This window comes from Rattus norvegicus, chromosome 3, assembly GCF_036323735.1.
Source record: "Rattus norvegicus strain BN/NHsdMcwi chromosome 3, GRCr8, whole genome shotgun sequence".
Classification (NCBI taxonomy): domain Eukaryota; kingdom Metazoa; phylum Chordata; class Mammalia; order Rodentia; family Muridae; genus Rattus; species Rattus norvegicus.
The window spans coordinates 82,174,661-82,201,919 of record NC_086021.1 but is presented as its reverse complement, the minus strand read 5'-3'; the positions used below and the strand labels follow the sequence as shown (position 1 = coordinate 82,201,919).

The following is a 27,259-nucleotide window of genomic DNA, read 5'->3' as shown; positions in this document are numbered from 1 at the left end:
CTTATTGCTATCTTTGAAGTGCCCGTGGTACCCAAGAAACCTGTTCCGGAAGAGAAAAAACCCGTTCCTGTTCCCAAAAAGAAGGAAGCACCCCCGGCCAAAGGTATAAACCCCTCCCACGACGCACGCATAGGAGACTCCATCTGTCTTCGGATGCTTGCCTTTCTTCTGGCTACAGCCACCTGTGTGTGTTGCCGTGTGCTTTATTTATGTGGGCGTCGGTCCTCGCGATCAGAACCTAACTGTACACACTGTCTTTAAAGTGCCTGAGATTCCCAAGAAGCCTGAGGAAAAAGTTTCTGTGCCTGTTCCTAAAAAGGAGAAGGCTCCGCCTGCCAAAGGTACGGCTCTTAGTGAAGCCATTTCCCTGTGCAGTGTAACTTACCGAGCCTCAGTCATCCCTGCCCTGTGGTGATGTTAATAACATTAAAACCAGAGCAAAAGCCACCCAGCTGGTCACAGAAGCCAGTTGCCCTATGTCCATCTCCAAATGTGGCCATTGACACATGCGTCTGTTTAACACCTGTGCCTTCTTCAGTGGCAAATTCTTAGCGGAAAAAATAGATTCACACCATCGAAATGGCCAAAACCTATTACCAAGCCTTGTGTGCTGTTCGTGTCTCTGTCCCATGTTATTTGGTAGTTTTTATTGTAACTCCCATGCATGTCTAGCAACTTGTTTTGTGGCTGTTATTAGCTTCTGTCTTACAGTGAACTTATTGACAGATCTGTGATAATTCAGTTGTCCCTAAGTCACTAGACTCCTTTGTGCTTAGGAAAACGTGACAGTGACCTTATTTATTATCTTTTAAGTCCCGGAAGTGCCCAAGAAACCTGTACCAGAGGAGAAGGCACCAGTACCTGTTCCCAAAAAGGTGGAACCACCACCAGCCAAAGGTATACAAACGTGGTTGGGGCACCTGATTTAGTTTCAGATTTATATGAGAATAAAATGTTTAATTGGTTCAATAATATGTTCTTTAGGTCTACCTCTTTAATATCATCTCTTTACAAAAGCATTTCTATTTTTTTTTTTAAGATTTATTTATTATATATAAGTACACTGTAGCTGTCTTCAGATACACCAGAAGAGGGCATCAGATCTCTTTACAGATGGTTGTGAGCCACCATGTGGTTGCTGGGAATTGAACTCATGACCTCTGGAAGAGCAGTCGGGTGCTCTTAACCGCTGAGCCATCTCTCCAGCCCAAGCATTTCTATTTTTAACATGAAATGCTGCTTTGGGGTTTCTTCACTATGATTGTATTGCCTTATCATAATTTTCCAGACTGTGCTTGGACTCAATGATTTTGTGTTACATAAAATTTTCCCTAAATCGTTTCTCTAAAGTGCCAGAAGTACCCAAGAAACCTGTGCCTGAGAAGAAGGTGCCGGCGCCTACTCCCAAGAAAGTAGAGGCCCCGCCAGCAAAAGGTACGTTATTTCGTCATTTATACACGGGTGTGGGGGGGAATCTCACATTAGTGTTCATTTGTAAGAAAATGTCCCTGTACTAACTATGAGCTTGTAAAAGTGTCCCGCTAAAACTGTCTTCCATATCGTGTGATCCTTTATCACATCTATGGCTAAAAAACACTGTGGAAGGACACATGCTTAAAGACACATGGTATCTTTAAAGTGCCAGAGGTGCCCAAGAAACCCATCCCAGAAGAAAAGAAACCAACACCTCTTCTGAAAAAAATGGAAGCCCCACCCCCGAAAGGTACATTAATCTCAGGCAGAACCAGGGCACAAAGGGAGCATAATGAGTGCTGTCCAGCCACACTAACCTCGCTTGCTTGACAATGTCAGTGACGATTGCAATCAAAGAATGTTTGCTTTACGTGTTGCCCTGGAATCGTTCATATTTTACACAAACATACAATTTGTATAAACTTAATAAATATCTTTAAAGTGCCAAAGAAACGGGAAGTAGTCCCAGTTCCTGTGGCTCTGCCTCGGGAAGAAGAAGAAGAAGAAGCTCCATTCGAGGAAGTCACTGTTCCTGAAGAGGAAATTCTACCTGAGGAAGAAGTTCCACCTGAGGAAGAGGAAGTTCTTCCAGAGGAAGAAGAAGTTCTTCCTGAGGAAGAGGAAGTTCCACCTGAGGAAGAAGAAGCTCTTCCAGAAATTAAGCCTAAGGTGCCAAAACCTGCACCAGGTACAGCAGCTCTTGGAATCAAGACCCTTTCTATGTTGGTGTCTGCCTTCCCATCTTTTTATTTGTCTCTTACTTTATAATGGTGTACGATGTTGTCTTCAGAGCCTTGTGTTATCAAAGGCTCGACTTCATCTTACCCTCTGCACCTGCTTTATATGTCTGTCCATTGTAAATTATCTTCATGTCTTCAAATTCCTTTTAATGTTTGATTTCTTTTTTGTGGTCCTGTCCTTGGGTGTATTTTGTTATAGGTGTGATATTGTGCGTGGTTCTTAATGTCTTTAAATGAAATGTTTTTAAGTGCCAAAGAAAACTGTACCCGAGAAGAAAGTCCCCGTTCCTGTTGCTAAAAAAGTGGAGCCTCCACCACCTCCCAAAGGTATACCCCAGGGTGAACGCACAGCCCTCACCATCTGAGAGCTTTATCAGATGGGTCTCTTATAAAAGGGACAGTAACGTTTGTCTAGTTTACTCCTAAAGCTGATGAGGCTACAAATAGCCACTATTTTCTATTAGCTGCTACTCACACAGCATTATTTTACATGAAAGGTTAAAGGCAGAATTACCATAAAGCTACTACAAAATGTCTACTCCACTTGATGTAATTTTATTCAAACCATGTAATGCCTCATATAGATTCTCTGACCATCTAAATTATCTATAAGAAAAAAATTTTTACCTAAAAATGGATAAGTTCATGTTTTTTAATTGTTTTATTTATTTACATTCCAAATGTTGCCCCCTCCATAAGTTCATGTTTTAAATTTCATCCTTCATACTTGCAGTTGTAATAAGTGCCTTTGGGGCACTAGCCTGAAAAGAAAAGAAAGAAAACCAGTGTATTTCTCAAAACACTGATTAATAGTTTATGTCAAAGCACTGACTATATTAAAACATTGAGTAATAGTTTATACCTTTCAGAACACAAAAGTAAATGGAAACACAACACGCTTTGATTGGACCTTGACTTTGAACTTTGCTGTTCTACTCTAGTCCTTTAGCCAATCTGAGCCTTAGTTAGCTCCTTCATAAAATAGGGATACTAATAAATGTCTAATATTACTATAAGATAAAATAAGACAAGAAATATTATCACATCATTGAATGAAGAATATTAGTATTTAACATCATAGATCAGGCCATGGGACAGTACCTAGGAAGTATATTTGTACCTTAAAGTACAATAATGTTCCCCCCAAAAAAGCAGTGTCAGCAATATTAAATCAGTATAATGTTTTCTGCCAGGCTGTATAGTCACTTGATAGTTTTAGATAGGTATTAGCTAGGTTTTTAGCAAAATTTAAGTCAATGAAATGATAGCATCTGGCCTCAGATAACCAGCCATTTGCTGATTCCTTGCCCTGAAAATTCCAGTCATCCTGTTGGGCTGCCACCCACATTCCCTCCCTGTTCTGAGTGAATGTTGCATGATAGTTCCTGTGTGTACAGACTTCTTGCTTTCTTTCTTGCTCTTCAAAATACATTCTTATCATGAAATGATGTCTTTAAAGTGCCGGAGATCAAGAAGAAAGTGCCAGAGAAGAAAGTAGTTGTTCCCAAGAAAGAGGAGGCTCCTCCCACCAAAGGTACAACACCTCCAGTGTTCTTGCGTTCCCAAGCACACGGGACACTCTCCTTCCTTCGCCTACTAAGTCAAAATGTCCTATTCAGTGTTTGTGAGCATAGCTTCTCTTATTGTTGTGCACGGTGTCCTTGTGTTTGTGAGACTGAAATTTCAAAATATCTTTAAAGTTCCTGTGGTGCCTAAGAAACCTGAACCAGAAAAGAAGGTGCCTGCCCCTGCCCTTAAGAAAGCGGTGGTTCCTCCTGCCAAAGGTACATGCTCATTGGCTGCACCATGGTTGACCCGAAGGGTCATCCACATGGGATGTTCGGCATACGTGCTGGCATTCTCTGGTCTGCCACTGACCTTCGTCACTGTGCTTCTTGTACCTGTGCTGCTGTTTTGTTCGTTCCCCACTTTGTGCTTGTTTTTCTTCTGTATGTTATTCTTGAAAATTAAAATGACAGCTACTATCCATTTTTAAAGAGCAGAAGTGACCAAGTACTTGTCACTCTTCCTAAAAAAGAAGAGAGTCCAGCTGCAAGATAACCTCACGATGGACCCGCAAGCCCCTTCACTTGCTCTTTAACTAACTGTGACCATGTGTCTTCCCCTTCTCTGTGCTGTGCTTTGCTCTCTTGGGTTGAAAATGTGAAGTTTGGTCTTTAAGCATTCTTCTTCAGCATATGAGTTTCAAGTGACTAAAGCAATCAATGTCTTTTAAGTTCCTGAGGTACCTAAGAGGGTGGAAGAAAAACGGATCGTCCCCCCTAAAGAAGAGGAAGTTCCACCAGCCAAAGGTAGATAACTTCCTAAGGAAACAGCAGCTCTCAGCATTCTTGTCTTATTGTTGTCTCATACATAAGGGAGATAACATACATTTCACCCTAGAAATAAATAGACCTTCTAGCTCTAACAGAAAGTAGTGCTTGCCTAGGAGGAGCTGGGCTGGCCAGTTCCTCCTTCTTGCACACTTAGCCTGTTTGCTGAAGGCTTGTTTCAATGGAAAACTGAAATGGACCCACTAATGTCTCGATTCTTCTCTCCTTCACTAAGTCTGTGAAGTCATCAGCGTTTTGTCTTTTGTGTGTGAATACCGAGGAGAATTTCCTCACCCAATGCCTTCAGGAGCCATGATGGCTGCCTCAGAATAAGCACAGATACACTTGAGCAACTGGTGCAGAAAACCCGACTTCTAAATTATTAAGGAACAGGATAATTGCTTGTTACAATAATTAGAATAATGTAATTAGGATAATTGCTTTTAAAAAATCTTCCCACCTTTCCCCCCCCAAATATTAATAATTCCAACTAAATCCTCTGGGGCCCCTTCCAGTTTCCACAACGGAAAGAGCCTAACGTATTCTAAAGACTGGGCATATTTTTTTTTCCCAGATTAGTGAGTGTTCATGAGCTATTAAGAGGCCAAGTGTTTTTTCAAGATGGTGTCATTTCATTCTAACATATCTAACATTCAAAGGACTTAAAAAAATAATTTGCAAAATAATCTGTTTCAAGTCTATGAGGAAGCTGAAGAGCCTACTCCGGAGGAAACTCCAGAAGAGCCTCCTAGCATAGAGGAAGAAGAGATAGTGGAGGAAGAGGAGGAGGAGGAGGTGCCCCCGCCCAGAGGTACAGCCGCTTTGATGAGTTCAGCATTCCAAAGCCTTGGTGCTGCTGGACCCTACTCATTAGCCATATACTTTCCTGGAAGCACAGCCACGAGGCCTGGAGGGTGCACACTCGTAATGACTGGAGCTTTGTGGGCCTTTCCTTTCCCCTAACGTTTCCTCCTTCCCCGCAATCTGACCATAAATGAGGAGATTTTTTTTTTCTCTTACTACACTTTTTGCAATCCTAGTTTGCAATCCTCAGTGTGGCTGGCTTTCAGTTCAAATGCTGGAGAACCATGTATCTGTGTGGTGAGAGCATTCATTTTCAAGACTAATTCTTAAACCGCTTATCCCCGGAGACAGAAACCGTGGCAGAGTTGCTATCCTCTGAGCTGGGGTGGTCATGATGATCAGTTAGGTTACTAACATCTTCCTAAATGAATCGGTGTTTTGTGTTGCTCTGTTTTCATTTGGATGACGGGGTGTTGTTCTGTTTAATGCGTGTGGGTTTTTCCAACATGTCCGTAAAAATATCTTTTAAGCACCAGAAGTAGTGAAGAAAGCTGTGCCTGCAGCACCCGCTCCTGTCCCCAAGAAAGCCGAGGCGCCCCCCACAAAAGGTATAGCAACCCCTGCCAATTCTTTAGCCCACAGTGATGTTGTTTTCTAAAAAAAAAAAAAAAAAAAAAAATGCTGTCTTCTTTCGCCTCCACCTTAAAATACCTGTCACCTCAAACTGACAATTGCAATTGAAAATGTCATGCATTCCGTTTCCTTAGATGTTCCACGGTTTCCACATAATGGGTCCACACGTGCACCTGGTTTCAATTATTTTAGACGTCTCTTAATTTAAAAAGCTGGAAAGTTTGGTGTCCCCTCATGATCTCTCTGTATTTAAGAACATAACAAATAATCCTTTCTATCCTCATGCTATTCTCAGACTTCATTCCACTGTATAACTAAATTTTCATTGTGTGTTATAACAGTTTTCACTGTATGTACTATTTTATACAGAAAAAAAATTGTTTTGATTGTTAGATAACTTTAAAGCTCCGTAGTTAACCTGGAAATTCAAGGTTATAAAGCATCCCTTCTTAGCTGATTCTTAGCTCAGTTAATGTCCCAGACTGCATCTTCATCAACTGTGGTCCACTGTCCGTATCACTGAAGACTCCTTGCACATAACATCATGCCCAACAGTCCCTGAGGCCTAGGTCAGGGTCCAGATACTCTAGGGTGATAATTGGGTTAAAAAAATTCATCAAATTAAAAGTAGTAAAATTAGGCCCAGTATTGGTAACATCTGCTGTTTTAAAAAATAGCAAAGCTTCTTTGTGGGCACAGGTTGACTTCTAGGGATACAGACAACACAAATGAGTGCTTGGAAAAGTATCCCTGTCACCTGTAAAAGAGCTGTCCAACAGCACAGGTTAACTCCCTAGATGCATTGATGAAGCCACTCGTCTCTGAGGTTTTTTGTATGTATGTGCGTGCGTATCATTGAGCATTGTCGTCTGACTGAGGCACCTAATGTCTTTAAAGTGCCCAAGAAAATTCCTGAGGAAAAGGTTCCTGTTCCAGTCCAGAAAAAAGAGGCCCCACCAGCCAGAGGTACACTTTCTCTTTTAAACCCAAAGTCCTTCAACTGCTCTTCATTAAGCTATGTTTTATGTCTGTGTGTCTTATTTTTGGTGTGCGATGTTCAGGCTTACTCTTGGTGGTTGTAAATATTAAAAATATGTCTTTAAAGTGCCCGAAGTACCAGCAAAAGTTCCAGAAAAGAAGAAGATCCCCGAAAAGAAAGTCCCTGTACCCAAAAAGGAAGCTGTGCCCCCTGCTAAAGGTATTTTCTGGAAAGTTCTTTGATCTTCATGTCCTTTCACAGGAGCCTTCTTTTACTCGTTTTTCTTACATTTTGAGTTGACATCTGTTTTGTCTTATTGTTTACAAAAAAAAGGCAAATCTCTTAAAGTAGATGCTCTTCCAGGGAAAGCTGTTTTTGAGGAAAAAATATCAGTTGCCTACCAGCAAGAAGAACGAGTCCAAGAGAGAATAGAGCTAGAGCTCGTGGAAGCACAAGTGGAGGAGGCCTTCGAAGAAGAGCAGTTCCACGAGGTACAGGAGTACTTTGAGGAAGAGGAGTTCCACGAGGTGGAGGAATTCATCCGGGTGGAAGAGCGCAGGTTCCAAGAAGAACACAAAGTGGAAGAAGTCCACAGGGTCATTGAGTTTCTAGAGGCTGAAGAAGTGGAAGTCCACGAAAAACCCAAAATTCCACCTAAAAAAGGTATAGGGGATCCTGCAGACACTGTAGTTGGTTTTATCTTGCGCTTACCAACTTTGTTTTCAAAGTCCCTTGCAGCCCCCTTCAAGCCATTAACCCGTGAACTACTTTAAGCATCAGTTTAGATTGTGAGGAAGTGATGAGGTGTAGAGGGTAACCACACAGAGTCATCCATTTTTACAGGCATGAGAATTAAGCATCACACTGACTTAGCTCCATGCTCCTTCATTGCTGTTTGATTGGTTATGTGGGTTCATTTTTATAGTCTAGCAGGAGTTACGTGATTCTCACAGGGACCAGCATAACAGGTGTCATTCACTCACTGACACACTTCTCAGTTGACTGAGGAATTTATGGCCTCAGCAGAGTAACCGTTCACACCCGAGTCACCTGTGCGGTAACTACTATTTACCTACTGAGAGCAGTGGCCATTTTGTGGTTCTCTTCATCAGAGAAAGAACAGAAGTAAATGAAGCACTGGCCACGATACCCAAATTCTGGTAAATTCTAAGGGCAAGACATAATCTTGCACATGCATAGTCTGCAGGACTACCAGATCATGCCCAAATCATGCCTAATATAATGGAATATGTATGTTTTATGTAGTTAATGTATTGTATAAATGACAAAACCACAGCTTTCTTGAAGCAGGCATAATATAAATGTAAAAGACATGAGCTGTTTTATGAGACCCTGTTGTACAGTTTAAATATAAGTAGTGCTTCATAGTATTTTATGAGTCTATTCTAAACCAAACACTAATATCTTTAAAGGACCTGAGGTATCTGAGAAAGTCATCCCTCCAAAAAAGCCACCCACTAAGGTCCTTCCTCGAAAAGAGCCACCAGCTAAAGGTACTTTATGCCAAAACTGAATTCTTGGAACTGTCTTCAGTCGCTCCTTCCTTGCTTGACAACTTTGTGTTTGACTTGGTGTTTTTGTTCTCTGTTTTGTGTTAGGGGAATGTCAAAATAATTAATATCTTGAAACAGCCAAAAGCCCACAAGCAGTCTATGAACACGATGTCACTGTTGTGTTTATCCCGAAACAGCCAAACACAAAAACCAACTCACCTGTGACCGTGGGCATCCTCTGGTGTATTTGATTATCTGTTCCTTCTTGATAGACGTCTGTTTCCCTATTCATCATTGATAGACCTCTGTTTCCCTAGTTATTATTGATGTATTAAGCTGTTGGTTGTAAATACTTCATAAATATGTGGTAGTGCCCCTCCCTTATTCATTTCCATCATCCTCATTAATACATAATTTGAGACTATGAATGAGTATATAGTAAAGCTATCACTGAAGAAAATGGTGTAATTAAAGGGCACCACGTGACAATATGATGTCGGTCGTCTATGTCAAGTTTGGTTGATGTAACTTGAGTGCTCCATGGACTTTCACGGTCATGTTTGTTGTCAAAAGCCAACTGTGTAAAGTGCCGTCTCGCGTACGTAAAGCCACGTCTCTGTTTTGCAATGTGACTCTGCCATGCTTTCATTGTGACTCTCTTATGTTTTGCCTGCTAACATCTTTCTGAGTGTTTCGAAGTAAAGGAAATTATCCCTGCTGTCTTTAAAGCACCTGAGGTGACCAAGAAAATGGTGGTTGAAGAAAAAGTCCGTGTTCCTGAAGAACCGAAGGTGCCAGCACCTAAAGGTACCTGCCTCTGCTGATTCCTCAGCGCCAGTAAATCCCTGTAAAAAACTTTCTGTGAAGGAGAGAAAAAGCGAGCACTCTTTCCACAGGACCAGGAGGAGTGGAAAATGTCCTTAAGTCCAAAGATCTTTCTCATTTTGGCCATCTTATTAGGCAGTAGTGAGCACTGGTTCCTCAGTTTTTTTACCCTATGGAGTTGACATTGGAATCGCTGCCTTATAGCACTAGAAATAAGTCCTAAATAACAACAGAAAGCGCTACTGTCCCCCAAGAATGAGTTGTCTCTAATAAGAATCATGGACAGTTGAGAGACATAGAGTGCACTGGCTTAACATTTTGGACATTCTATTTAATAGATCTCCCCCTACCCCGGCTTTACTCTTGATGTTTTCTACCTAATTATGACATTCTTGAAAATAAGACAAATAAATATCTTTAAAGCACCAGAAGTACCTAAGAAAATCACTCCAGAAGAAAAAGTCCATGAAGCTGTTCCTAAAAAGCCTGAGGCCCCACCGCCTAAAGGTACACACTGATGCTAACTCCAGTGCGAAGTGACTCTGGCTGTGCTCATTGGGTGGCGCGAATGAGTGTCCCCTCAAATCTCTGTGGTTTAAAAGTTTGTATTCTTAATTTCCTTTATATGTCATTAATAGTAATTAGTGTACTAATATCTTTAAAGTTCCTGAGGTGCCTAAGAAAATTATTCAAGAAGAAAAATTACCAGTTGTTCTTCCTGAAGACACAGAGATATACAGTGAGTTCAGAGAAACTGACGGTGCTCCTTTGTTTTGTCTGTGTTCTGAATCTTCTGTGTCTGTCAACTTAGTATATTAAAATGCAAATATACTAATATCTTTGTAAAAGCCATGCATGCTAAAAATGTTGGCTAAAATTAAGACATCTGAACATCCATCACCCTTAGAGAAGTTACTCTTCTTCATCGATGTAAAAACTAAGTTGTCCTGTGCCTACAACATTATCAAATTTTGGAAAAGTCCCATGTCCTATTATCTGTTCTATACCCAAACATCTCTTCACTTTGAAGCAATTTACATTTCTCAGGCCATGAAGTAACTCACCTGAACTCCATACTGATAGTGTAGTTAGAGTATTCAAACCTCAGGATGACCCAGTGTTACCATAAGTAAACATACGTGCACTTTTACTCTTCACAGCAATAATTAAGGTTTGGATAGTGCTGCTCAGATGATCATAAATTTATATGAATTTAAAAGACCAGTCGAGCCCTAAGAGAAGTAGCAATGCCTTTTATTTTCTTTTTTCAAAAATTCTAAAATAATTTAAACAGTAAGATAACCTTAATAGTAAAATGTTCTGAGTAGACTGGCTATTCTAATGGTAAATGTGCTAATACTCAATATAATCTTCCACTTTTTATTCAATCTAGAAAGCTCCCAATTAAAACTGATTTTGTAGTAGTTTGGGATTAATGTACACAACTGCCTCCTCCTGCCTGTTCTATCCTAAAGACTGGTCATTGTTACCAGACAAAGTCCTTTGTAAAGGCTGGAGGAATCATTCATTCTCCTCATATGCTTTTCTCCCATTTATTTCCTCACTATAATTCCCGGTCAAGCATTCTACCACTGAGCTGTAACCCCCTCTCCTTTCTTTTTGGCTTCTAATCTCTAAATTGATTCCACATGTATATCACGCTATGAAGTCACAAAATCAAATTTTGATTTTTAAAATGTATAAAAGCATTTGCCTAGAAATTCAGAGGACCACATGACTCTGACAGGTCAAATACAGAAAGTGTGCTTTCCATATTCAACTCAACATCATCCCTATTCTTAATACATGCATGAAATTAAACATAACACCAATACGACTTTATCAATGGCTTCCCTAAGGTATAATGAAAAAAAGAAATTACATGGGGTCCTGTTTGGTAAATTCCTCAATTTTGTTACCACAATCCTGAAGCAATTCTGAGCATCCTTCATGCTAAGACTGGAAATGAAACTCGTTGCTGCTCCATTCATGTTTGTCACTAATGTGTGTGTTTCACCACTGTGAACTTGGCTGATGGACGTGTACGATGTGTCATATAAGTCTTAGTACTGTCCTCCACCTATCTTGAAACACTTGTAGTTACATTATGCACTAATATCTTTAAAGTTTATGAAGCATCTGAAGAGACAGTCATAGAAGAAGAACATGTGATTCACCCTCAGAAGGCAAGACTCAAAGTGGCGAAAGGTATCTAGCACCACCGACTCAATCTGAATGAAATTGACTTGGGAGCTCTCTTTAGAAACAACATTTTTCTTTACTGTGTCTTTTAAGCACCGGCACCACCTCAAACAGTTGTTACAGAAGAGAAAACCTATGTGACCATTCGTAAAACGAGGGAAACCCTGGCACACACAGGTACATTTCAACTGCTTGAAAATGTAGATGATTATCATTGGCTTTAAGAGCCCCAGACTACATGTTCTATAATTCACTGGTTTTTCTCTTACAATATCTAAGTGTAAACCCACTAATATCTTTAAAGAGTCTGAAACAACCCGAGAAGCATTTCCAGAGCTGAAGTCATATGAGGCTGTTCCTGAAATTCCTGAACCCCCCTCACCTGAAGGTACACTCTTGTCATGGGATTCCAAACAAGAAAACCTTTCATCTTGTGTTTGTCAAATGTTCCGTGTTTTATGTGTATGGTCCCAACCGCTGAAATACTAATATCTTTAAAGCATCTCTCAGAAATGCCAAAGACAAGGAACTACCTAGGACCTTCCCCAAACAAGTCAAGGCCCATCCAGACTGTGTGCAAATACAGGCTATTAGAAGAAAACGAACATTCTAACTTAAAGTCTCCTTGCTTAGCTATCTTTGTGTATCATGTCATTGTTTTTGCATCTTCTCAATTATATTTTTTTTAAAACTAATATCTTTAAAGACCTTGAAGTCATCGAAGATGTACTTACAGAGAAGCAGCCTCCCCCAACCAAAAGAAGAAAACCTCTGCTGCCAGCAGGTACAAGCAAGGAGAACGTCAAGTTTCTTATCTCATTTATAGTTCTGACTAACACGTGTGAACATACTAATCTCTTTAAAGCCCTATGGTGGCCAAAGAAATGGATCTCCGATGATTACACTCAACCAACTGAATATGTACAGTGAACCATTTAGAAGGAAGAAACCTCAGCCATGAAAGAACTTACAGTCTATCTATAAGAACTGCAGAGGAAACATGAAATGTTTGATGTTCAAATATGACTCAGATATGTTCTTTCATGAGGAAAATGACTACTACTTATAAAATAAAAGCCAGACTAGCTAGAAACAACAGGAGAGCATTATGACATGTATAACTCTACAACTAGATTGAGCTGGCTTGACTCATGTGCCTCTAAAGCAGGAATCAGTGACATCAGGTGACAAAGTTCTGTCATGTGCCTCATGACAGTGTTCCGGCCTTCCATAGAAGGCCCAGTTTATATTACCATGCATACTGTTAGTTGTCAGGACTGCTTTCCTACAAACCCATTACCCAGACAAGCACGGCCACACAACTGACTTCAAGTTTGACTTGGATGTCATAGAAATAAGCTTTACTGAAAACTCAGGAGTTGATGTGAACTTGATTTACCTGTGATAATATCCTAGAGCCAAGGACAAGCCATTCCAGTCCCATGGCCTGTGTTTTTTTAAGCATCATACTTTTTTTTCTTACTTCAATTACTTTTAGATAAACCAAAACTCAGGGAGTTTCAAAAGCCTCAGGATCACAACCTCCAAGTATTGTAAATGCTATTCTATAATTTAGAAGATAACCAAACAATTTGACTTTTTTGTTCTTTATCTGGAATCTTTTGCTCATCCTCTCAGAGCCCCTTTAGGGTAGGTATGAGGAAGTTCAAAGCAAAAGGAACGAGTCTTGGTTCCTCTCCTCAGGAGCCCACACCCCCTTGTATCCTTAAAGGACCCCAGCAGCAACAGAAAAAGCACCTTGGTTCACTTTGTGGGAATAATGTCTCTACTGACCATTTAACCTCTGATTCTGATACTAATATCTTCAAAGCACCAGAAGCTATGAGAGAGATGACTCCTGAAATGAACACCTTTGAAGATAATTCTGCAGAGCCAGAAACGCCACCTGTTCAAGGTACATGTCACCACCGAACACGTATGAAAGAAGAAAGTACCCGCCTTCAACACTTAAAACTATTTTCCCTAATATTCTTCCTCACTCATATCTGTAAATATACTAATATCTTTAAGTCAGCTGAAGTTCCAGTACGTTCCATCTAGAAAGTATTTGTGACAATTCTGCCAGAGCAAAAATCCCACTACAAGCATTTACCCAATAAGTAGAGTCCTGTCTCAGTCTCTTTGGGGAATTCCAGGATGTACCCAGATGCCACAATCTCTGGGGACTCAAGCTCCTTACTTAAAACCAGATCAAACTTGCGTGTAACCGAAGTACTGTTCGCACTTACATTCAGGCACCGTCAGACCATTTATGGCCCAGTAGAATGTAAACAATAAATAGTCTCAAACTGTGTCGATTGGGAGCTAATTACAAAGAAATGATATATGTATGGGTCCCGTGCAGATAGCTTTTCTATCTGTGGCTGAATGCAGGAGGCAGAAAGCTGGCTTTTATTCACAGAGACTATGTAGGAGGAATGCAAACCCCTCTTCTTCTGAATCACACAAACTCCTGCAGGGTAGTTTATTGGTGGATGAGGGAGAGTAGGGAAGGAGAGAGAAGCAGTTTGTAGAAAGTTACAAGCTATTTAACTTTGACTGCCGTGTCCATTAATCATTTTAACTCTGCAATGTGAAATACTAATATCTTTTAAGAACCCGAAGGCCCCCCCGAAGTTGATGATGCAATGAGAGCCCCTTCAAAACCCAGAAGAGCTCCCTCAGTTACAGGTACAAGAAGCTCTTGCAGGCCTCAGGCACTAGCAATAGTAGTTTTTGAACAATACTTTCTTCTTCCTGGCGACTCTCATAACACTAAATGTAAAAACAACAATTTCTTAAAGTGCGGGACACTTACCAAGAAGCCACGGTTGAAAAGAAAACACTTCGGATTTCTCGCAAAAAGCCTGAGCTTCCTCCAGATGAAGGTATATCTTTCTTCAAGGGCAGGGAATGTCTTCTGCTGTCTACATGTATTTTCTGTTTGTGATGACTTCGTCCAGCTCCTAAATGTCAAAATATTAATATCTTTAAAGTGCCCGAGGCTCCCAGAGAAGTTGTGGCCAAAAAGAAAGTGCCCCCTCCCCAAGTGCCTGAAGTTGTACCTGTGAAAGGTACATGCTTGACTGTCTCTTTCCATGGGAGGGCAAGGGGGAATACAGGAAGGCTTGAGGTGCCTGGGGTGTGTAAATGTAGCTTCTGTATGTGTGGGCTGCTTGGACTCAGTGTAAACATACTAAATGTCCTCGGAGAGCCTAAGGAAGCATCGCCAACAGAAAGTCATGAGTGTTAACACTGAAGGGATTCAGGAGATAAAAATGAAAGTTCCTTTGGCTTAAATACTGTTCATGTGTGTCTACTGATACTTGTACTTTCTGCCTGTAAAACCTACTAATCTCTTTGAAGCGCCTGGGACTCCTAAAGAGGTTGTCTCTGAAAGGAAATTGCTTGAGGAACCATCTAAAAAGCCAGCAGTCCTACCAGTCCCAGGTACTCCTCAATGACCTCAGGCTTCATAGGACCTAAGTCTGCTCTTGAAAAGATTTCTTTCTGCTGGTCTTTATAAATCTTAGACACATCTCACTAATCTCTTTGAAGTGCCAGAGGAGCCCAAAGAGGTCATCCCTGAAAAGAAAGTGTCCCTGGTGCCCGCTAAAAAGCCGGCAGCCCCACCCACCACAGGTACTTGTCCCTGGCCTGCAGCTTCACAGTGTCTAACTCTTGGTCTTCACCCTACTAGTCAGACATCCTAATGCAGTTTTACTAATCTCTTTTAAGTGCCTGAGGCACACGAAGAGGACTTCCCTGAAGAGGAAGTGCCCCTGGTGCTCCCTCAAGAGCCGGAAGCCCCACCTGCCAAAGGTACTCGTCTCAGACTTTAGGGTTCTTGAGATCTTACTCTTGCACTCTTGAAAATATTTCGGCCTGCTACTCTTCTAAGACTAAGTGGACTTTCACTGCTCTCTTTGAAGTGCCAGAGCCTCCCAAAGAAGTTGTTCCTGAAAAGAAAGTGTCCATGGTGCCTCCAAAAAGGCCAGAAGCCCCACCTGCCAAAGGTACTTGTCCCTGGCCTGAGGCTTCCTAAGACAAAGCTCCTCTACTCTAGAAAACATCCTGTCCTGGTGTTGTCACGTGTCTTAAATGTGCTCACTAATCTCTTTCAAGTGCCTGAGGCACCCAAGGAAGTTGTCCCTGAGAAGAAAGTGTCAGTAGCACCTAAGAAAAAGCCAGAAGCCCCAGCTGTGAAAGGTATTTGCTCTTGACCATAGGCATCATAGCGTCTAAGTCTTCCTCTCTTGAAAACTCTGTCCCAGGGGCCATCCCTGGTCCTAAGGATGATTTCACTATCTCTTTCAAGTGCCAGAGGCACCCAAGAAAGTTGTCCCTGAGAAGAAAGTGCCTGTTGCAGCTCCTAAGAAGCCTGAAGCCCCGGCTGCTGAAGGTAGCCACCCCCCATGTCCCTGAGCTTGGCAGTGTCCCTTTGTGTTTACTCTGTCTAATCAGGAAAATACTAATATCTTTAAAGTGCCTGAGGTGCCAAAGGCAGCTGTTCCCCAAAAGAAGATCCCCGAGGCCGTTCCCCCCAAACCAGAAAGTCCTCCCCCTGAAGGTATGGTCAAACTACACTAAGAGGAAAATTAATATCCATTTTAACCAAAATGTTACACATGTTTATATGTAAAAGTGTACATGTATTATGTAAATGTATTATTGCATAAAGGTAATATAAGTATAAAATGTCAATGACTATCCAAAATGTCTTCTATGATCATATGGTATAGGTAGCAATTGATTTCACCTTTTCTAAACACAAATTGCAAATTATCTTTGAAGCGCCTGAAGTGCCACCCAAGGAAGTCACTCCAGAAAAGAAAGTTCCGGTGGTTCCTCCAAAGAAGCCCGAGGCTCCACCTCCGAAAGGTATGTGTCCTTACCTGTCCTTGGCCACTGCATCAGGGCTGAGGGGAATTGTGTTCAAGTGTCTGTCCTCCAGTTTCATTAACTGTCTTAGCTTGAATAAATACATCTCTAGAGAGCCCTTTATAGTTCTAACTAAAGCCACTAATATCTTCAAAGTTCCAGAAGCTTCTAAAGAAGTCGTGCCTAAAAAGAAGGTGTCTGTGCCCCCAAAACTCTCAGGTCCCACCTGCAAACGGTGTTTTACTTTCTCTTCCTACCCTGAAGGGAAAAATCTTGTACGCCTCATATGCTTGCAAAGTATGCCTTCATAATTCATAATTTCTGACGCTACTAATGTCTTTCAAGTACCTGAAACCCCTCAAGAAGCTGTCTCAGAAGAGAAAACCCCCAAGGCACTCCCCAAAAAGGCAGAAGCTGCCCCTGTTCCAGGTACCCGTCGGCTGGACTAGCTTTCAGAGAGATTTTTCCTCCCATTCTTGAAAGTCAATGCAGACCATTGTCTCTACTAACCTAAATGACAAAACTACTAATATCTTTTAAGTGCCTGAAGTCCAAGAAACTGTCCCTGAGAAGACAAGGCCAGCAGCACCTCCTAAAAAGCCAGAAGCCACTCCCATGCCAGGTACATGTCAGCTAAGTGAGACTTTAGAAGTAATCTCTCTCCCATTCTTGAAAGCAAATGTGTGTATTGCAGTTAACTAACTAAATATAAAACCACTAATATCTTTTAAGTGCCCAAAGTCCAAGAAATTGTCCCTGAAAAGACAAGACTGATGGCCCCTTCTAAGAAGCCAGAAGCCACAACTGTACCAGGTACATGTCACCCAGACCTTCTTCAGAAGAAATCTCTCTACTGTGCTTGAATACAAACACAGACCATTGTACTTTATTAACCTAAGTGTAAAACTACTAATATCTTTTAAGTACCTGAAGTCCAAGAAATTGTCCCTGAAAAGACAAGACCAGTGGCCCCTCCTAAGAAGCCAGAAGCCACAACTGTACCAGGTACATGTCAGCAAGACCTTCTTCAGAAGAAATCTCTCTACTGTGCTTGAATACAAACACAGGCCATTGTACTTTATTAACCTAAGTGTAAAACTACTAATATCTTTTAAGTACCCGAAGACCAAGAAACTGTCCCTGAAAAGACAAGACCAGTGGCCCCTCCTAAGAAGCCAGAAGTCACACCTGTGCCAGGTATATGTCAGCTCAACTAACCTTCAGAAGAAATGTCTTTCATTCTTGAATGTGTGCATTGCTGTTAACTAAATGTAAAACTACTAATATCTTTAAGTGCCTAAAGTCCAAGAAATTGTCCCAGAAAAGACAAGACCAGCAGCATCTCCTAAAAAGCCAGAAGCCACACCCGTCCCAGGTATATGTCAGCTGAATGACACTTCAGAAGAAATGTCTCTTCCGTTCTTGAAAACAAACATACAGCATCACTCTTTATTAACCTAAGTGTAAAACTACTAATATCTTTTAAGTGCCTGAAATCCAAGGAACTGTCCCAGAAAAGACAAGAACAGTGGGACCTCCTAAGAAGCCGGAAGCCATACCTGTCTCAGGTACTTGTCACCCAGACCTTCTTCAGAAGAAGTCTCTCTTCTATGCCTAAAAGACAATGTAGACCATTGTCTCCACTAACCTAAGTAATAAACTACTAATATCTTTTAAGTGCCTGAAGTCCAAGAACCTATCCCTGAAAAGACAAGACCAGCGGCACCACCTAAAAAGCCAGAAGTCACAACTGTGCCAGGTACATGTCAGCTGAACTAATCTTCAGAAGAAATGTCTCTCCCATTCTTGAATGTGTGCATTGCTGTTAACTAAGTATAAAACTACTAATATCTTTTAAGTGCCCAAAGTCCAAGAAACTGTCCCTGAAAAGACAAGACCAGCAGCCCCTCCTAAAACACCAGAAGCCACATCTGTCCCAAGTACATGTCACCCAGACCTTCAGAAGAAAGACTTTGCTCTTGGGCAGCATTAGTTCATGGCCCATTCCTAACTTCAATCCATTACTACTGCTATCTTTCAAGTGCCTGAAACCCCTCAAGCAGTTGTCCCAGAAAAGAAAGCTCCCATGGCCCCAGCCAAAAAAGGTGAAGCCCTGCCTATCACAGGTATTTTTAAGTTGTCTTGATCTTCAGAATGAATGAGTTCTGTTCCTAAAATCATTTCTAGATCACTTCCCTCATTGCCCAAAATGAAAAGAAAAACCAACCAAACGAACAAACAAACAAAAAAAATCTACTAGTCTTTTTAACTGCCAGAAATTTTCCCTGAAACGAAAATAGTTGTACTTCCTAGGGAAGGCAGCAGCCTGCCTGTCACAGGTACTTGACAGTGACCCACATATTTAGAAACAGTTATTCTGTAGCCCTGAAAAACAGTGTGCTCTGTGGTCTCTATAAGACCTAAGAATAATACCACTGATCTCTTTGAAGTGCCAGAGGAGCCCAAAGAGGTCATCCCTGAAAAGAAAGTGTCCCTGGTGCCCGCTAAAAAGCCGGCAGCCCCACCCACCACAGGTACTTGTCCCTGGCCTGCAGCTTCACAGTGTCTAACTCTTGGTCTTCACCCTACTAGTCAGACATCCTAATGCAGTTTTACTAATCTCTTTTAAGTGCCTGAGGCACACGAAGAGGACTTCCCTGAAGAGGAAGTGCCCCTGGTGCCCCCTCAAGAGCCGGAAGCCCCACCTGCCAAAGGTACTCGTCTCAGACTTTAGGGTTCTTGAGATCTTACTCTTGCACTCTTGAAAATATTTCGGCCTGCTACTCTTCTAAGACTAAGTGGACTTTCACTGCTCTCTTTGAAGTGCCAGAGCCTCCCAAAGAAGTTGTTCCTGAAAAGAAAGTGTCCATGGTGCCTCCAAAAAGGCCAGAAGCCCCACCTGCCAAAGGTACTTGTCCCTGGCCTGAGGCTTCCTAAGACAAAGCTCCTCTACTCTAGAAAACATCCTGTCCTGGTGTTGTCACGTGTCTTAAATGTGCTCACTAATCTCTTTCAAGTGCCTGAGGCATCCAAGGAAGTTGTCCCTGAGAAGAAAGTGTCAGTAGCACCTAAGAAAAAGCCAGAAGCCCCAGCTGTGAAAGGTATTTGCTCTTGACCATAGGCATCATAGCGTCTAAGTCTTCCTCTCTTGAAAACTCTGTCCCAGGGGCCATCCCTGGTCCTAAGGATGATTTCACTATCTCTTTCAAGTGCCAGAGGCACCCAAGAAAGTTGTCCCTGAGAAGAAAGTGCCTGTTGCAGCTCCTAAGAAGCCTGAAGCCCCGGCTGCTGAAGGTAGCCATCCCCCATGTCCCTGAGCTTGGCAGTGTCCCTTTGTGTTTACTCTGTCTAATCAGGAAAATACTAATATCTTTAAAGTGCCTGAGGTGCCAAAGGCAGCTGTTCCCCAAAAGAAGATCCCCGAGGCCGTTCCCCCCAAACCAGAAAGTCCTCCCCCTGAAGGTAATAATGAAACCATTCAAGCTGTTATCTTTGAAAATATGAAATGTCTCTGTATTGTGAAAGCCTTTTTACTTTTTGCTTAATGTGTCGTACATGTCAGTCAAGCCTCCCACTAACAGGGGCTACTGTCTTTAAAGTGTATGAGGAGCCTGCAGAGGAGATTGTTCCAGAAGAGCCTCCAGAGGAGGTCGTGGAAGAACCAGAGCCAGCTCCACCTCCCAAAGGTACTTGACAAGCCCGCTGGAGTGTCTACACTGTCTTTACCCTACCGGTCCTCACAGTGCTGGGCTGGCTGGGTTGCCTGTCTTCTGTTTGTCTTTGCTGCTTCTTAAGCAGAAACTCTCCTACCTTTAGTGACAGTGCCACCTAAGAAGCCTGTCCCTGAGAAGAAAGCGCCCCCTGCTGTTGTCAAGAAACCCGAACCCCCACCAGCGAAAGGTATTTTCGCACTGCTAGCTTCTTGCAGACCAACGTGTGTCTCTGAAATGTCGTATTCCAAAACTGTTCTTAATGGTCTCTACATCGTTGAAACTATAAGTTAAAACCCACTAATATCTTTTAAAGCGCCTGAAGTACCTAAGGAAGCTCCCCCTGAAAAGAAAGTGCCTTCTGTGGTTCCCAAAAAGCCAGAGGCCCCACCTGCTAAAGGTACTCGTGGAGGTGGATTACTGGATAGAGGGGAGAATGGTGTCCAGTTCTTAAGCAGGGTTTTGTTGTGTGTATGTGATGGGTGACCAGTGCCGCTTGTTCACAATGTTACAATACTAATATCTTTAAAGTGCCAGAAGTTCCGAAAGAAGTGGTCCCAGAAAAGAAAGTGGCTGTTCCCAAAAAGCCAGAAGTCCCACCAGCCAAAGGTACATGTCAGGAATCACCCTCCTCAGAAAGGTCCTCCGTCTTAGTCCCCACTGTTTTCAATGTCAAACTTTTTGTCAGTCTTCATAACCACACCTTTTAAAAGTGTTTCTGGGAGTTTAGAGCTTACAGGGTATTCTTTTTAAAAAAACATCACCGCTTTACAAAATAAATGGTGAACGTCTTCATTCGCAAGCACTGGAGGTTGGCAGTCATCATTTTATAATACTTCACAGCCCTCATTTTGCCACATTAGATGAAGATCCAAGTAAAGGTACTCACCTTGCCAACCTTCTTCTTGGATCTATCTGTCCCTGGCTTATTTGGCAAAATGTGATATCAAAATAATATAAATGTCCTGTGCTTCTTGACTGCCCAAAAGTAAAACTAACTACTATCTTTAAAGTGCCAGAGGTGCCAAAGAAACCAGTCGTTGAAGAGAAGCCAGTCATTGAAGAGAAACCAGCCATTCCTGTTGCCGAGAAAGTCGAATCTCCTCCCACAGAAGGTACACACGGGGCCATGGTTGAGCTTACCATTTATGACCATTTCTAACTCGGACTTCATCTGCCTCCTTGACTCTCCTCTCACTCTCTCTTCCTTGGTCATGGTCTTCCTTTTAATTATCTAAATTAGCTTGGACCTCAAGTTGACAGTCAGCAGTAGCTATGCAAGCCACAGGTCACTGTTGCCATGATCTGTACTGAGCCAAGCTTCTCCGATGCCCTTAAGAAAGGAGATGGGGACGTTGATGGGTGTGGATGGCATTAGAAAGCAAGTCAGGACGGGTGTCATCTTAATAAAAATCCCAGCGAGGGAAGGATTCAAGACCATCGCCTTGGGTATTTTCTGCGTTTTATAATTTTGTCTCACACACTGACATGCAATTGACCGATATCTTTAAAGTATATGAAGAACCGGAAGAAGTCGCCGCTCAGGAGGAGGAGCCAGCCCCCGTTGTAGAAGAGGAAGAATACGAAGCTCCACCTCCACCTGCACCAGGTATGGGTCAGGGTCTGCTGCATAGACAGGAAAGTGTGGTTGCCTGGGTTTTCTGTGGATTACACACCATATGGCAATATCCATCTTCTTCCTTCTTTATGGAACTTGCTACTGCTGGCAAAACAGAAAACCAAACAAAACCCTATTTCACTTATGAAATCTGCAGAATTTTAAAAGCTACCAAAATCTACAATCTGCCTACAGATAAAAAATACATGCTTGTTAAATGATTTTTTTCACTTGCTTTGTGCTTGCAAATACCTGATTCTAAAAGAAATTCCTGTTCCTCAAGTGCCTGAAGAGCCTAAGAAGGTTGTCCCAGAAAAGAAATATCCTGTCATCAAAAAGCCAGAACCTCCACCTCCTAAAGGTACTAAGGTTAAAATACATGTTTGTGTAACATCTATGACTTTTAAAAAGCAGACTGTGTTGTGTATCACGCCGTGTTGTGTCTGTTTGCTGTCATATGTTACAGTGTTGCACAGACTTGCAGAGCTAATGTGAACATCTTACATTTTTACATTAAATGCTACTAATATCTTTAAAGTACCTGAGGTGTCAAAGAAGCCTGCGCCGATGAAGAAAGTTCCGGTCGTTAAGAAGCCAGAACCACCAGAAGCTGAAGGTATTCACGTCATCATCCAACTCATCGTCCTTAAAAGCTTAGCCTAGAAGTGGGATCCAGTAAGAGTCCTTTAACTTATGACTTACCAGGGGCAAAACTGTCCTCGTTTCTTCCCATTAAGTCTAACACTGCTCCATTAATTGCAGATAGTTTTACTCATAAGGTGTTCTCAAACTGTCTATCTAAAACAAAACTAATATCTTCAAAGTCCCCGAGGTGCCGAAGAAACTTGCTCCAGTCAAGAAAGAACCCGTGCCTGTTACCAAAAAACCAGAAGTCCTGCCAGAAAAAGGTATCTGTCAGGAAGAGACATACATCTTCACCCATAAGCATTTCATAACAATCCTTAGAACAAAAAAAGACAGCGCTCATGTAAAAAGCACATTTCATAAATACGATGACAGCAAAGAGAGACCAACAGGATGGAGAGAGTGAAGCTTGTGTTGATACAGTCCATGGCTGCAGGGCTAGAAAAGGCATCAACAGCTCAGTCCACCACATTGGGTTGATATTACTATCAAGAAGATGACATTTTAGAACGTGTAAAACATGCCCCCATCTTCAAGCAACTTAAATATGGTGGGAGAATAGGACGACCGGACAACTCTATAGACAGGAAGTGATAACATCCCAAGCGAGGGACAGAAAGACAGACCAGCAAAGATTCAGGTAGAGAGACCACAGAAAGCTATGAGGAAGAAATGGTTTTTATTTTGATAGATATTTTGACAGATTTGTTTTTTTTACATACAGAAATTAGAAAAAGGTGGCAGCTATATTGAAAGATCCAAAGGCAGAAGGGTGTAAAACTTCAGGGACTCTCAGATAAAGTATAATTTGGGTATGGGTTTGTAGACCATCTTAAAAGATAACTCCAGATAGAAAGGCTTTTTTTGTAGGAATAAGATTTTCTCGTTTTTGTACACATCTGCAGCAGGAGGCTTCGAAAGTTTTGCAGACTATAAATGAGTAGGCTTGGACTATAGAAACTAACCACCCACAGTGCTGAGAAAACAAGATCATTGTAGGAACTGAGGTTAAGTGACCAAGAGAATAATTCTCTGGATTCTGGACTGTTGTTAGAAAGAAAGAAATGGTGGACAGATTCTTTTCAGGCATGGAGTTAGGAATATGCATGAGGAGCTTAGGGTCAAGGTTACAGACATCAATCTTAAGGTTATTTGCATTTAAAAAGAGTCACATTGGTAGGATATACATTTACCCAGACAAGGTAAAGCAGGCGTTTTCTCATGTGTCAGCATCAGTCTAGTAAGGACGATCTACTTGTAAAACAATATCACGATGCAGATAGACAAGGAAGGCTGAGAATGCACACACATAACCATGACTGACTCAGAAACCATTCCCCCCATGACATCTTCTAAGACCGAGGTCCGAGTTCTCTGCACTGTGCTCTTTGCCAGCCTTTTGAAGAATCTTGTTCATCTTCTAAGTTCTTAATGATAAACAACATTAATGTCTTTAAAGTGCCGGAAGCACCCAAGAAAATTACCCCAGAAAAGAGAGAGTCTGCTCCTGTGCCTGAAGAGCCAGAGGCACCTCCCGCCCCAGGTACATGGCGCTCTTTACCTCTTGGGAAGATGACAACTTCATCACCTGGCCTTAGTCATTGCCACTTACGGTGGATCTTATATATTTATGTGTCTTCTGTCGCGTGTGTTGGCTCTATTGGTGTTTTAAGATAGCTGGATAACATGTTGTAAGGTATAACATAGCAGCCGTGGGGTTCCAGTCTGAATACAGCCTAAAACGCTATAACTGTTTTTAAGTGGAAGAGATTCCTGAGGAGACAATCTATGAAGAGAAAGCCACCATTACCATTGGTAGAAAAGAGACGCCCCCTGTTGAAGGTATACACATACATAAGTGTCTGTCTTTCACATCCTGGGGACTTTTCTTAGTGATGTAGGGTGACATTCCTGCTTAAATCATACACAGGAGCATCCCTGAACACGCCCGACTACCTTTTTTTTTTTTTTTGCAAACAATTATGCTTCTTTCGAATTAGAATCTTTCATTTGCTTAGTCTCAACGAAAATGAACAATTCTGAAAGGTTCAGCTTACGGATGCAGAGTTTGATGGTGACATTGGATCCCCAAACGATTGCCAGTGGGGGTTTCAAGTCAGCTCGTCTACCACCAACCTAGTAATAACCGTTCATTAACAGAAAGCTCAAGTGTAAGAAAGTTAGCATCTGGAGGCTGGGAGGTAGCTCAGTGGTTAGAGCGACTCCCCACCATAAATGAAACCCTAGGCGCGTAGCACCTGCCTTTAGTCCCAGCTTCCAGAGGGAGGGGCAGGTGAGTCTCTGTTAGTTGGAGATCAGCATGGTCTACCTAAGAAGACCTGGTCTTTAATAAAACCAGAGAGGGAGATGGGGAGGCAGACAGACTCTGGCTCAATGCCCAACACCAGAAATAGAAAAAGAAAATGGAGATCTCCCCTCTTCTGCAGCGACCACCTTGCATGTGTCGTATGTTTTTGTTTTGTGACTCTTAGCATCCGTGTGTGTCTGTGTGAACACCTTTACGTTACCATCTTACATCTTCTGTTGACATTCTTTAAAGAACGTGAAATTGAAAGGTTTATCCAACCTGAAGAACCCGGAATGGAACCACAGCCAGAAGAAACCCCAGTGCAAGGTATCCAGTTAGCTGGACATCAGCCTTCATCATCATACTTGTCTCTTCATCTTGCTCTTGACCTATATATGATTTGTGTTGTCCTATATGTCTAGTAAGTCTTCCCACCTGTCTGTAAGACATTCTTTATGTGTGCGTCCATTCTTACGTTGTCCGTTATATGGGCTCTACCCAATGTAAATGTGCTTCGTCCGGATGCTTCTTTTGTTAATTTGTCATATATGTCATCACCTATGTGTACAGTGTTATTTCATGTTTTATGTCGAAACGCACTTTTTATTTCATACATATATAAATTTCTACCACGTATGCTGTATGTACACATTCTAATTAGCTTGCACTAACACTCCTGCAATACTCTTTCAAGAACCAGAGCCTGAAAAGAAGGTTATCGAGAAACCAAAGCTCAAACCAAGGCCCCCAATACGCGCTCCTTCCCCACCTAAGGAAGATGTGAAGGAGAAGATATTCCAACTTAAAGGTACACAGTGTCATCTCCATTGCCTGGTTAGCCTGCTTCAAGGGGCTGTGGAAATGGCTGCTTTCGGGGAATGCATTGCGGCTGGGAGTGCCAGCGTTCAGTCATGGCCATGCTTCAGGAACTGTGGAGATGTGTTTACACTGCCCCTGGGGTCCTAGGTTATGTTCTGAAGCCATGCCTGCTGCCCCAGGGTCAGACAGTTCAGTGAGCAGCATCCTTGACATCTGAATGCAGGGGGTGCCCGACTAACTTTCCTCGTGGAATGGGGAGGAAGGCATTTTATTTCAAAGGCCTGATTGCTGTGCATATCTTGGTCATAAGCATGTGGAATGTCTAAGGAATCTCTGAAAGACATTTTTAACATTGCAGTGAACACGTTTATGTGGAAAACTTGGTTCTTAAGTAACTGCATGATCTTTGAAATATAAGTAGCATCTGTGTGGTAGCCAATAGCTGGGGTGGGCATATACTATGAAGAGAGTGTGTGAGCTCCTCAGCGCTGCCGTTCTCCTGCCTTTGAGCCTAATAGAAAGCCAGTCATGGTCTATATGGTTCTCAGTGTGGCTGACGTGTGTAAATTTGATATCTAGCACCTCTTTATCACCGTTCCTTCATCCTTCCTGTGTGTTTTACCCTTTGAATTGATGCAGTATTATTTAATATCTTGAATCTCAAAGGCACACTTTCTGATCATGTTTTATATGATATACATACAATGGTTTATTTATTTGATTTTCTTTTTAAAGCTATCTTGTTTGCAATTTTATGTTTTCCAATCTAAAATGTTCAATGTTATGTACTCTTACATAAGGAATTCTATGAAGTGTTTATACATGTACAGAGTCAGAATCTTTTTAGAGATACTTTGGGTGATTTTTGCCCTGTTCATACCTTCCTGGGTTTTAGGTGACAAGAGAAGCAGGCTCCTCTGAATGTGACCCACCTGTTGATTGGTGTATTGTGGGGACACATGTCTGAATACAGGTCCCTCGGTGTAAAATGTCCTCTGTGAGGATTAGAAATCCTCTTCTTTCTTGACTGGTCATTATGTACAACCCAACCACGGAGCAAAACTGCACTTTACTCTCCTGTCTTATGGGCTTCTTTCTGAATGTTCTTTGGTGGCTGTTCTTGGCTGGTATTAATGCTTTCTGGTTATAAGAGAAGCTTGGCTTTGATTCTTGTGGTTAAAAAACATAATTGCTTGCTTCAGATTAAAGATGCAAAATAATGAAACTATATGCTTTAAAATTCTTTAAAGCTGTTTCGAAGAAGAAAGTTCCTGAAAAACCCGAGGTTGTGGAAAAAGTGGAGCCTACACCGCTAAAAGGTATCTCAGAGGCTGGCTGAGCCACCTGCAAGGGTCTCCATCCATCTCCACGCTCTCTGTGCCGCCATAGGGCACTCTGCCAACTCCCCCTCTTTTTCTTCATGACAGGGAAGGAGAATAGTTTCATTCATTTCTTAGACTTCTGTGGCTTCCATGGTCCTAGCTCATGAGTGTTGGCGCTTCCTGTGTCTCCCATCAATTTCATATTTCATATGGATGCATACTGTTCATCTGTGTCTCCCATCTCCATATGCCTAAGCTAAATAATAGCAAACTCTACCAGTTAGATGAAATTGATATCAGGAGACATTTTAGGTCAACATGCCGAACGTGCAAGCTTTTGGGGGTTTGCCTGGACATCGGCATTTTCATTTGTGTGAAAATCATTGCAAATCACATTCTTCTGGCACACTGCTGGACAGTCCCTGGGGATTTCCATTGCCTCTGGCTTCCCGC

General features: G+C 42.0%; 1 protein-coding gene and 1 long non-coding RNA gene across 55 annotated transcripts in view; one reads left to right on the top strand and one right to left on the bottom strand.

Annotated features, from left to right (window-relative positions):
* Nucleotides 1–27,259, top strand: part of Ttn (titin) — a 272,483-nt gene that overhangs the window by 130,211 nt on the left and 115,013 nt on the right. For 7 of the 50 annotated variants that reach the window (XM_039106393.2, XM_063284706.1, XM_039106391.2 and 4 more), the window contains 55 exons: nucleotides 20–103; nucleotides 264–341; nucleotides 814–897; nucleotides 1,351–1,434; nucleotides 1,640–1,723; nucleotides 1,916–2,161; nucleotides 2,463–2,540; nucleotides 3,673–3,747; nucleotides 3,914–3,997; nucleotides 4,451–4,525; nucleotides 5,244–5,357; nucleotides 5,881–5,958; nucleotides 6,881–6,949; nucleotides 7,089–7,181; nucleotides 7,326–7,625; nucleotides 8,396–8,476; nucleotides 9,206–9,283; nucleotides 9,725–9,808; nucleotides 9,966–10,040; nucleotides 11,429–11,509; nucleotides 11,597–11,680; nucleotides 11,808–11,891; nucleotides 12,210–12,287; nucleotides 13,335–13,418; nucleotides 14,120–14,194; nucleotides 14,308–14,391; nucleotides 14,500–14,577; nucleotides 14,870–14,953; nucleotides 15,062–15,145; nucleotides 15,242–15,325; nucleotides 15,436–15,519; nucleotides 15,629–15,712; nucleotides 15,822–15,905; nucleotides 15,990–16,073; nucleotides 16,298–16,384; nucleotides 18,835–18,918; nucleotides 19,015–19,098; nucleotides 19,209–19,292; nucleotides 19,402–19,485; nucleotides 19,595–19,678; nucleotides 19,763–19,846; nucleotides 19,984–20,070; nucleotides 20,201–20,284; nucleotides 20,411–20,494; nucleotides 20,626–20,703; nucleotides 21,108–21,209; nucleotides 21,608–21,703; nucleotides 21,978–22,073; nucleotides 22,251–22,328; nucleotides 22,537–22,620; nucleotides 23,817–23,900; nucleotides 24,119–24,199; nucleotides 24,918–24,992; nucleotides 25,360–25,473; nucleotides 26,735–26,803. In XM_039106393.2, coding sequence (XP_038962321.1) covers nucleotides 20–103; nucleotides 264–341; nucleotides 814–897; nucleotides 1,351–1,434; nucleotides 1,640–1,723; nucleotides 1,916–2,161; nucleotides 2,463–2,540; nucleotides 3,673–3,747; nucleotides 3,914–3,997; nucleotides 4,451–4,525; nucleotides 5,244–5,357; nucleotides 5,881–5,958; nucleotides 6,881–6,949; nucleotides 7,089–7,181; nucleotides 7,326–7,625; nucleotides 8,396–8,476; nucleotides 9,206–9,283; nucleotides 9,725–9,808; nucleotides 9,966–10,040; nucleotides 11,429–11,509; nucleotides 11,597–11,680; nucleotides 11,808–11,891; nucleotides 12,210–12,287; nucleotides 13,335–13,418; nucleotides 14,120–14,194; nucleotides 14,308–14,391; nucleotides 14,500–14,577; nucleotides 14,870–14,953; nucleotides 15,062–15,145; nucleotides 15,242–15,325; nucleotides 15,436–15,519; nucleotides 15,629–15,712; nucleotides 15,822–15,905; nucleotides 15,990–16,073; nucleotides 16,298–16,384; nucleotides 18,835–18,918; nucleotides 19,015–19,098; nucleotides 19,209–19,292; nucleotides 19,402–19,485; nucleotides 19,595–19,678; nucleotides 19,763–19,846; nucleotides 19,984–20,070; nucleotides 20,201–20,284; nucleotides 20,411–20,494; nucleotides 20,626–20,703; nucleotides 21,108–21,209; nucleotides 21,608–21,703; nucleotides 21,978–22,073; nucleotides 22,251–22,328; nucleotides 22,537–22,620; nucleotides 23,817–23,900; nucleotides 24,119–24,199; nucleotides 24,918–24,992; nucleotides 25,360–25,473; nucleotides 26,735–26,803 — 4,983 coding nt within the window. The remainder of the gene's footprint in view (nucleotides 1–19; nucleotides 104–263; nucleotides 342–813; nucleotides 898–1,350; nucleotides 1,435–1,639; nucleotides 1,724–1,915; nucleotides 2,162–2,462; nucleotides 2,541–3,672; nucleotides 3,748–3,913; nucleotides 3,998–4,450; nucleotides 4,526–5,243; nucleotides 5,358–5,880; nucleotides 5,959–6,880; nucleotides 6,950–7,088; nucleotides 7,182–7,325; nucleotides 7,626–8,395; nucleotides 8,477–9,205; nucleotides 9,284–9,724; nucleotides 9,809–9,965; nucleotides 10,041–11,428; nucleotides 11,510–11,596; nucleotides 11,681–11,807; nucleotides 11,892–12,209; nucleotides 12,288–13,334; nucleotides 13,419–14,119; nucleotides 14,195–14,307; nucleotides 14,392–14,499; nucleotides 14,578–14,869; nucleotides 14,954–15,061; nucleotides 15,146–15,241; nucleotides 15,326–15,435; nucleotides 15,520–15,628; nucleotides 15,713–15,821; nucleotides 15,906–15,989; nucleotides 16,074–16,297; nucleotides 16,385–18,834; nucleotides 18,919–19,014; nucleotides 19,099–19,208; nucleotides 19,293–19,401; nucleotides 19,486–19,594; nucleotides 19,679–19,762; nucleotides 19,847–19,983; nucleotides 20,071–20,200; nucleotides 20,285–20,410; nucleotides 20,495–20,625; nucleotides 20,704–21,107; nucleotides 21,210–21,607; nucleotides 21,704–21,977; nucleotides 22,074–22,250; nucleotides 22,329–22,536; nucleotides 22,621–23,816; nucleotides 23,901–24,118; nucleotides 24,200–24,917; nucleotides 24,993–25,359; nucleotides 25,474–26,734; nucleotides 26,804–27,259) is intronic. The other 43 variants (XM_039106431.2, NM_032068.1, XM_039106386.2 and 40 more) reach the window with 42 other exon arrangements.
* Nucleotides 1–27,259, bottom strand: part of LOC120101583 (uncharacterized) — a 114,782-nt gene that overhangs the window by 24,765 nt on the left and 62,758 nt on the right. For 2 of the 5 annotated variants that reach the window (XR_005502256.2, XR_010064842.1), the window contains exon 3: nucleotides 14,322–14,469. The exons of 1 other annotated variant lie outside the window; for it this stretch is intronic. This is a non-coding gene — a long non-coding RNA (uncharacterized LOC120101583). Of the gene's footprint in view, nucleotides 1–2,150; nucleotides 2,975–14,321; nucleotides 14,470–21,237; nucleotides 21,818–22,253; nucleotides 25,364–27,259 lie in introns of those variants that run through there. 2 more of the 5 variants (XR_010064843.1, XR_010064844.1) reach the window with 2 other exon arrangements.